Here is a 9746-nt window from a genome sequence, read left to right as displayed (position 1 = left end):
CACAGATTCCAATGGACAGCTGCCTTATACTCTGTCCTGTCCTGTTGAGGCGCTCATCTCCCATACAAGTCAATGGCTACTTTCATCACTAGATAATTATAGTTTATAGTTTAGTAGTCCTGAACCTATAGGCATTTTCTTTAGCTGAATCCTAGAGCCATATTGACTGAAAACACTGGATAGTGGCAAAAAAATCTATGTGCAATCATTGTTTCCCCCCCCCCCCCAGTGCAAACAGAGATAGGACAAGGTCACATGCACAGTTGCCCTTGAATGAAATGTCAAAACAGATCTATAGCGTTAGTCTATAGGCTATTCCTATCCGCTCAATCAGTATCTGCAAAATGTCAATAGCAGACAGACACTCACAGAGGTAAGGAACGTGTAAACGTGGACTATCTACATTCAGGTTGTTATGATCTTTATAACATGTTATTAACACGATGTTAGGCCTATGTAACTCCTGCCTGCTGGTTTCCCTGTAATTCATTCCCATTTGTAGTTTATTATCTGGAACACCATCGCTGTCCTCATGGTTGTGAGGAGAATTGCAGCTATTCAGTTTGGCCTCCTCTCTCATATTGGAACCGTGTGGGTTACGCTTTTGATCCCCGAGGGAACTCGCGCTCTCACATTCCTGGCATTCCGACCTCAGTCCCTCCGTCCCCAGTTACTTATTATCGCTCAGCTCTCGACAACCGTTTCAGTGTTGAGCAAGTTCTGACCAGAGTAAACCACAAACTCGCGGTGGAAGGATGATAACTGTTTAAGCGAAACATTGTGCATTACTTTTCACCTTATTTTAAAGTTGAACGTTTTTAAAAAACGTTTTGCTGGGATGACAGCGTGAACTGGTAAGAATAGTTTGTTTTCGGCTACTTTGTAACATTCGAGGCTTGAATTGTAACAGTCGGGTATCGTGCGTTAACACAAAACATATTATATTGTAGTTTGTAATTTATTATGCAACTTAATTGTTCCATCGTTGGTTCTTAAAACTGTTTCTAGAATTATGCGCTTGGCTTCTCGGTGAGAATGGAATTTCGACGCACATTTTAACAGCAGTAGTACCACGGAGCAACCACGTTTCCCTTCTGTCGCTATGTGGCTTGTATGAATGTTACTTTTCACGACCAACAAACATTTGATCCATAATGTTGACAATTTAACTCATGGAAAATGAAACATGTTTAAGTAAAAATCACATCTGATAGTGAAATAGTGATGGCATACCTATACAATTAAGAGGGATAATTAATGGAATGCCATCACTCAAAAGTAGGGCATACTTGATTTTTGCATCACTCTACCTGGACTACAAAGGCCTTGAGTAATGTATGGGATATTCAAGAAATCATGAATATTATATTATTTTTTGCAGTCTTTACAGTATTCTACAGTAGTGTTTTGGAGGAGCACAAATCATTTGCATGATCTTGTAAATGTTGTACATTAGCAATGATCAACTATACTGTTTTAGGTGTAGGACTACTTGTAAGTATGCTTATTGATTCATTTTTTGATCCTGTTCCAGGTTCACAGCCATCTATAAAAAATCTGTCTACACTTGATCACTAGCTTCAAACAACAGAACCATCATGTCATCCACAGAAGAGCCGTCTGGCACGGTCCTGCACCGCCTCATCCAGGAACAACTACGCTACGGCAACCCCACAGACGCACGCACCCTCCTGGCCATCCAGCAGCAGGCCCTGCGCGGAGGCAGCGGAGGGTCCCCTGGTGGAGGGCCTGGGAGTGGATCAGGTGAGGGCCCCGGTGGAAGTCCTCGCTCCTCTCTGGAGAGCCTCACCCAGGAAGACTCCTCATTCCTCCAACTGTCAGCCCGCCAGGAGCCCCAGGGCCAGGAACACCAGGGAGACTACCAGCACTCGGAGAGTAGCTACCAGCTCTACCAGGTCCACGGCGAGGAGCTGCCCACCTACGAGCAGGCCAAAGCCCACTCTCAGTACCTGGCTCAGCATTGGGCACCCGCCACAGGCGCCCACAAGCAGCTGCGCCAACAGGACTACCGTGCGGCGGATGAGGCACTGATTGAGTTGAAGCGAGGGCATATGCGATCGCTGAGTGAGCATCTCCTGCAGCTGTCTCTGGAGAGGAATGGTGCCATGGCGAAGTCTGAGGCAGTCAAAAGCTCCTCTCATAGCTACCCGGAGCTGGGTTACTACGCCCCCCCACAAGGCCTCCAGGACAAATGTAGCCTACACCCAGAGTACTCATCTGTTCCCATCATGTCCCAAGGATATATGCCCATCCACGCCCAAGAGCCCCAGTGTGTGTACAGGGACATTCCCCAGCCAATCCAGACCCAGCAGCACAGGTACTAAGGCATTACGGCAAAGCACAACCGTGTGTGTGGGTGTTGGCCAGACAGTGAGGTCATGTAAAGGTGTTCCCGCTGTTGGTGTGTTCCCAATGTCTTTGCCATGAATCAACAGCGATCACACATTAAATAGTGTGCTAATTTCTGTGGCCGTAGCCGCTCGCATAATGGATTCCAAGCCTTGTCATTGTGCGTTGTGCCTTCCTTACCTCCTAGCATGCATTGTGAATCATTACATGCGTAGGTTGGAATTCCGATCGCCTTTCTGAAACACTATTAAGTCAACCTGGAGTTGAAGTGTTCATTATAATATAAGATAGTTGTGATATCCGTGGATGCCAGACTCAGAGTGTCGCAGTGTCGTTTTTCATCACAAAAGGGGCGGCTTCTTGTAACAAGGCGCAGAACTCACAGCAGTGGGGGCAGTGTTGTCTCTTGGTTCTTTTATCTATATTCTCTATAGACAATTCATCAAAGTAGCCAATTATGCATTGATAACCAAATATAATCTCAGCGACTGTTCAAACAGTAAATCAAACGACAAGAATCCACCCCAAAACGTATAATTACAGGCTATTGTAAATGGTAGAACCTGCGGTAGCCAACTGGCTAGCCATATGCTTTTTTCTCTGTGACCAAAACATGACATTCTATTTTTAGCCGATATGGGAATGAATACAAAAGCAGCATATCAAACTGGGATAATGTTTTATAAGAATACTTGCCAGGGCATATTTATTTACATAGAGATGCGGGAAGCTGAAAAGGCTAGCTAGCTTGCTATTTTTTAGCCAGGCTAAAGCCAGGTATCTACTACTAGCAAGGGAAGGTGACTCTTCCTTGCTTTCACAAAATGAAAAGACAAAAATAAAAACGTTGAATCGCCCCCTTGTGAATGGGAGTGGGACTGGCAAGAATACCATGTTACCAAAAGGTGTCAGCGACTCAAAAAAATCCCGCTCCACCCACATGCGGACATACGTAGATCAGCGGCGGGAAGCTTGTGGTAAACTTAACGAACAAAGGTTGCTCACGTAACCACAGTTCTATGAGCTAAGGTACTATTGCTAGCTAGTTACACTCATGGGAAGACGGTAGCGGCTAGTCACACTCAATTCAACAACACACGTCCTTCTTCACAGGTATGTGGCCCCAGTTCAGCAGCAAACGGAGACCTGCTACAGCACGTTCACCAGTCGGCCCCCTGGTGTCGTGGAGGAGTCCAAGCAGATGGAACTGCTGATGCTGGAGAACGAGAGGCTGAGGCAGGAGCTGGAGGGCCACCGAGAGAAGGCCTGCCGCATCCAGAAGGTGAGAACCACACATTTGAATTGAAGAGAATTATATTGTATCTATATGGTGGGAATATTCTCCTTTCAGTCCCTCTCTAAAATGGCGACATGCCATTGGATAAGTTTGTACTGCTATATGCATGAAGGACTGATGTTATATCGGAGAAACAAATCATGTTCAACTTTGGGCAAATCTCCCATTGAAATCAATGCATGATGAATGCACAACTCTGAGTTACACACAACACGTGTAACTTCTGAAGTAGGCATGCCCACACTCAATAGCAAAGGACTGTAGTCTGAAACATGTGTCACTTAATGAAGGGAATGGAGGGAAACCCAAATAGCAGATAGCTTGTGTAGAGCCACCTCAGGCACACTGCCCCATCTGTACAACTGCTGCTACCATTGGCTGCAAATAGAGAACATATAGAGGCCAGAGTCTGCTACTGTGTCCACACTCCCTGCATTGTGCTGCAGCCAGGGGGTTGTGAGTATGCCCTTTAGCCAGAGATTTTTTTTGGTCCTATCCAGGGCATGTCAGACAGCAGTCGATAGGGTTGTGACCCCTGGCACAGATGCTCAAGAGTGCCCAGAGAGAGAGAGATATTCTGTTCGCCGTGGCAGGGCTACTGTGTGTTGAATCTGAACACCCCCCTTGTGTAAGGGGCAGGGTATTGCCAGGGACGTCACGATATTACCATGATACTTAGGTGCCGATACGATATGTATTGCGATTCTCACGATTCTATATGTATTGCGTTTCAATACTGTGATTTTTATTGCGATTCGATGTTCCAAACGTATTGCTGACTATATGTCTGCTGCAAAGAGACGAAAGAACATGAGAAAATACGTTTTGATGAGTCAGGGAAATAAAAGTGCTGGAAACAAATTGGCTCCCTATTTAAAAAGATCAAGATCAAGCTATAAAGGGAAAATATTGGCGTTTTGGTGCAGGTACAGCCAACTAGCGCAAAAAATAATATTGCGTTAGGTAACTGTATATGTTTCCCCCCCCCCCATCACTACTTGAGTATGTTATTGCCTCTTATAAATCAGGATAGTGGTAACAGCATTAGCTGACATACTTCACATATTTATCTTGGTAGATGCCATAGAGGTAGATGGAGGACTAAAATAGGTTATATCCATCTTCCTATATCTTATGGTAAATGCATACTGTACCAAGACTTTGCTGCTCTCCTGTGGAGTTACGTCACCCCACTTCTTGTGCTCCCTCAGCCTTAAAGAATGATAATTACTGTGTTGGAAAATTTCCCCTGACCGTCGGGCCGCAGCCCTGAGTAAACATGCCTTAGTGGCTGCTGTAATGGTAGGCGTTTCTACTTCTTCACTTCTCTGCCTGTTTCTGTTTCCACAGCACAGGCGTGCACACCTTCCCCGCAATGACAACCCGCCCGTACCTCTCTCTCTCTCTGTATGTCTGTGCGTGTGCGCGTGAACCACCCACACCTAGAACCATGGCTGTTAGCTCCCAGGAATGCAGATATAAACCACTCACACACGGGGAGTGGTGTTAGCTCAAATTCCTCTGGATTATAGGCATGTAGTGTATGTACCGTATAAACACAGTATGAGGCTACGTGCCCACATGTACGGAATGTGCTCCCAGGTATATTTATGTATATATGCCCATATGTATGTTTATATACGTGCCCACGTGTTTATATGCTTTACTGCACATACAGATGTACTAGGTCTGAACCAACACCCCCCCCATCTTCAGCACGCATAAAGATATTAAACATACAAACAAGATGGCTGACCAATAATGTTTTTCTTTCCCCTCCTTGCTTCTCTCTGTCCATTCAGTTGGAGCAGGAGAGCCAGAGGATCTCAGAGGCCTATGAGGCTCTGATGCAGGGCAGCAGTAAGAGGGAGAGCCTGGAGCAGACCCTGAGGAACAGACTGGTGGCCGAGATCAGGAGGCTGCAGGACTTCAACAGGGACCTTAGAGGTAAGGACTACAAATACCAGAAAACCTCAGGTTGGTTAAGCACTTTAGTCCAGAGCCATTTTTTAAAAGATTATAATGGTTTATAAAGAGTGGGACTGGTTGCAGTGAAACTTTTTCCCAAATCAGTTTTAGTGTATAATGCTTAACTTTCAATATTTGCGTTACAGAAAGCCTGGAAAATGCCAGAACACAGGCCGCCAAAGAAGTGGAAGCTGCTGACCACAACCAGCACATCATGACCAAACTGCTCGAGCAAAGTAAGTGTCACACATCCCGTCTCCTTTCCCACCACTCCAAGTCTTAGACCCACTTCAGCCATGTTGCGCATTCCTCACAGGATTGGAGCATAGCACAGGGCCACTCTGTAGCTAAGCTACATCCTGTATGGAAGAATTTCCATTGCATAACCTCCGCTTATTTGGTGAGAACGCCTCAACAGTAAACGCAACCCAGCTACGAAGAAGGAGGAAGGAAAGGGAGCTATAAATGAGAACTGTTGAACTAACATCAGGTTCCTGGGGTTGTTGGTTTTGATTTACGTTGTCTATTTAAGCAGTGGGCCAGATGAGAGATAGGGTTGGAGGTGTACGGCCTTGATTGGAGGAATGTTCCTTTTTGGAGGTATGTTCCTGGTTAAGTGGGTCAAAGGGATAGGAGCTTCCCCTCCTCTTTCTAACCCTCGACATTCCACGAATGCTTGAGCAAATGAAGACCGTCGGCCGTGATGGCTGAATACTGGGACGTATTAGCTGGGTTAGAGCGATGGTAGTGTGATGGCTTAAGACTTCGTCCAAGCTCTCATTTTCACCTTCGAAATAGCTTCATGTGGCCTTAGACTGGTTTTCATGCCTTGTGTCCGTCCCGGTACCCAAGACTAGCTTGTATCCTGTCAATTTATCCCGTGTGTGAATGTTGTACAGTTTGTAGCTTTGTGGCTTTACCATATCTGCCTTTTCTTTCCCCCCTTCTCTTCTCCTCTTTCTTTCCCCCCATCTCTTCTCGTCTTTCTTTCCCCCCATCAGGCGAGGAGCAGCAGTTTGAGCGTGAGCGTGCCGAGCGTGAACTCCAGAGGCTCCGCAACTTCGCAGAGGAGCAGGGCCTGAGGGCGGAGCAGCTCGAGGAGGCCCTAGAGGCCCAGCGGTGCAGGGGCCGGCAGCTGGAAGAGGAACTGCGGCGGAAGCGGGCCTACGTGGAGAAGGTGGAGCGGCTGCAGAGCGCCCTGGCTCAGCTGCAGGCCACCTGCGAGAAGCGCGAGGGCCTGGAGATGAGGTTGCGAACACGCCTCGAGCATGAGCTGAAGAGCCTGAGGGCACAGCAGAAGCAGTCTCACCCGCCGGGCGTGACGGTGGGCTCGCTGCACGAGCGTCTGAGGGAAAGAGAGGAGCGTATCCTAGCCCTGGAGGCGGACATGATGCGCTGGGAGCAGAAGTACTTGGAGGAGAGCACCATGAGGCAGTTCGCCATGGACGTGGCAGCCACCGCCGCTGCTCAGAGGTGAGGGTCAGAGGTTTAACGTTAGGGGATAGATGGTTCAAGGGTTGTGTTCTGTTTGCACATACGAGAGAAAACATTTTCAAAACATCTGGGCTAAATATGTTTATTTTACTTCACATTTTTACCTGCATCCAGTTCCTAAAGGAATCTATTTTCTCCCTTCCAGAGACACAACCATCATCAACCATTCCCCCTGTCACTCTTCTAACAACAGCTTCAATGAGGACCTGCCTGTATCTGACTACCGAAACCAGGAGATGGAAAACCGGTATGAATATGGAACTTTTTTCCTAGAAACGATCCATAATTTATAGTATGTTTGCTGTCATGACACTTTGTATGCATTTAATACTTCTAATCTACTTTGTTGTATTAGATAGCAATTGCCAGAGAGCCACCATTTGTCTCCTCTGACTCAATTTTTCTCCTGCACGTAGGATCCGTGCTCTCTACGCCCATATCCTGGAGAAAGATGCTGTCATTAAGGTACTCCACCAGCGTTTGCACCAGGACCAGGTCGAGAAGAGTGGGTTTTGTCTGCGCGCCGCCATGTCCACTTCTTCAATTAGCACGGCCAAGTGCGCCAGCATAAGCAAAGGTAAGGATGAGTCACGATAGGGTCAGAGATTAAAAACCTTTTAACACCTTTTTAACTATTACTTGAGGGGTCCCTCAGGGCTCTGTTCAGGAGCCATTGTTGTTCGCTACATACATGTCATCTAATCGGAATATGAACTAGGGAGTTATTGTCAAAGATAATTTTGATGGACATTGAAGTGGATTGACAGTAGAATTAGAGCACCTGTTTATCATTTAAATGTGTACCAGACAGTGGTTGATATTTCCAATGCTCTGTGTTGTAGGTAAGAGTCTGTCAGACGACCAGACTCCTGTCTCTCCTCTCCGGTGCTCCTCCCCAGCTCACCCCAGCCAGAGCCAGAGCTGTGGATCAGAGGATGGAGCTAAGGCCAAGGAGCCAACCACTGGTTCTAAACTCAGCATTGGTGAGTAGTCTGTCACACACACACATACACACACACGCACACACAGTTACCCAAACACCCAAACCATTCTTTGTAATTGCATCACACTCTATGTCAGAGCAGTCATTGATTTACCAACTATGATTTACCCCCGTAGAACCAGCCAATCGGCGATGGCCTTGTAGGTCGGGGGTCGTCTGTGGGCTGCCGGAATGTGCTATGTTGTCACACTTAGCCCTGATTATTGACTGCACTGATTTACCTGAATGGCTCATCCCAATGTGGAACAATCAGCATGTTTCTTTGGTTACAGATGATGTACTGTAACAGTGGCGTATTTTTTCACTGTTTCCACTCTTCCCACACATTCCTCTAATCATTTGACCTCTCTCTGTTTTCCAGACAACGCTGCTGCGCAACAACCAAAGTCCTCCTCCTTGAACACATTGAGAGGCCTGGATGACTTGGAGGCAGAGGCAGTGGAAATCTTCATTTGAGGAAGTCAGACTTTTGATCTTCGACAAGAGATTCACTCGAGGGGGTGTGAGCTCTCGGGAAGCTGCGCAGAGTACTGACTACGTCAATGGTCAGAGTTCTGATGAAAAATGTACAAAAGACAAGAATGTTACAGAATGAGAGAGGAACGTATGGAGAAAGGACTTGTGCTCTCACATTTAGAGGGGAACTGGGCTCTTCCTCTATCTCTTTCTCTCTTAGCCAGGCGACTGCAGGCTAGCCATCTGGGTCTATGAGACAAAATGTGAAACATTCTAGGTACTTGGACAGTATTGCTGTTTTGTAACGGGCAACATACTAATGTCCTGTCAGTGTATGCCAACGTATTTATATTTGCTGCTTTTCACATATTCACAACACCTTTCTCATGTTCTGTCGTGTACAATGATCCATGGAGTTCGGGAACTTCATATTCTCTTTTTAATGAATCAGATCTGTTTTTTCTCATTTCCAAATATTAACTGAAAGCCTCAAGCTTTTCCAGATAACCTTGTCTGTAGAATTGATCTTTTTATGGACTTTTAACCCCCGTTCCCTCCCTGTGCAGAAATGTTGAGTGAATCTGGCCACATTCCTGTGCCATGGAATTCTTCAGAGTTGAGCAAAACTCATCTCCATAATTTAATAAAAATGCCCAAAAACTTAACGTTCATATTGTCACCAGCCATATTCCCTAAGCCTCAGTAGCCGGTTCTACAGGTTTAGAAATATAAGTTGTGATGGTCTGTTTTTTGTTGTTGCTTTTCACCAAGTTCTTCTTTTATTATTATTTTTCAAATGTTTCTTTGTGTGTATTTTCTGATGTGGTGAATCCGCTGGTCAGATTCATCATGGGGATTAAGCTGTAAACTACACCATTTGGTTTTTGTTTACCGTGAGCCTTTTTCTGAACTAACAGGTTTTAATATATTTCATACAGATGTTTGTATAATTATTTTAGATATGTAGTGCTATGAACAGGATGCCAAAGATGTTTGTGTTGTAAGTTATGTGCTGACAATCATGGTTATGTCCAGCTGTCCAACAGACAAAGCATTGACCTCCAGCAAATACATTTCTGTGAACTCCTAACAATATGAAGGTTGTGAATTTGAATTCAAACAACATTTCATAAAGCAATAAAATATTCTAATATATAA

At 45.7% G+C, this 9746-nt stretch overlaps 1 protein-coding gene across 1 annotated transcript; it reads left to right on the top strand.

The window, feature by feature from the left end:
- The first annotated feature begins 655 nt into the window (after window positions 1-655).
- On the top strand, window positions 656-9746 carry LOC120055770 (angiomotin-like 2a). The gene is made up of 10 exons (XM_039003720.1): window positions 656-854; window positions 1535-2338; window positions 3484-3652; window positions 5470-5614; window positions 5782-5871; window positions 6637-7108; window positions 7275-7376; window positions 7546-7706; window positions 7972-8112; window positions 8494-9746. The coding sequence occupies exons 2-10, from the start codon at window positions 1599-1601 to the stop codon at window positions 8586-8588; spliced, it is 2115 nt and encodes a 704-aa protein (XP_038859648.1). The 5' UTR covers window positions 656-854; window positions 1535-1598; the 3' UTR covers window positions 8589-9746.

Source organism: Salvelinus namaycush, chromosome 11 (genome assembly GCF_016432855.1).
Source record: "Salvelinus namaycush isolate Seneca chromosome 11, SaNama_1.0, whole genome shotgun sequence".
In the NCBI taxonomy this organism is placed as follows: domain Eukaryota; kingdom Metazoa; phylum Chordata; class Actinopteri; order Salmoniformes; family Salmonidae; genus Salvelinus; species Salvelinus namaycush.
The sequence above is the reverse complement of the archived record's forward strand: the minus strand, read 5'-3'. Positions and strand labels throughout refer to the sequence as shown.

What these genes read in the sequence shown, in the direction of transcription:
- LOC120055770 (XM_039003720.1), top strand. Translation starts at nt 1,599, where the DNA reads ATGTCATCCACAGAAGAGCCGTCTGGCACGGTCCTGCACCGCCTCATC. An exon ending in ATCCAGACCCAGCAGCACAG is followed by an intron (nt 2,339 to 3,483) that starts GTACTAAGGCAT and finishes CCTTCTTCACAG; the next exon opens with GTATGTGGCCCCAGTTCAGC. An exon ending in TGGTTCTAAACTCAGCATTG is followed by an intron (nt 8,113 to 8,493) that starts GTGAGTAGTCTG and finishes TCTGTTTTCCAG; the next exon opens with ACAACGCTGCTGCGCAACAA.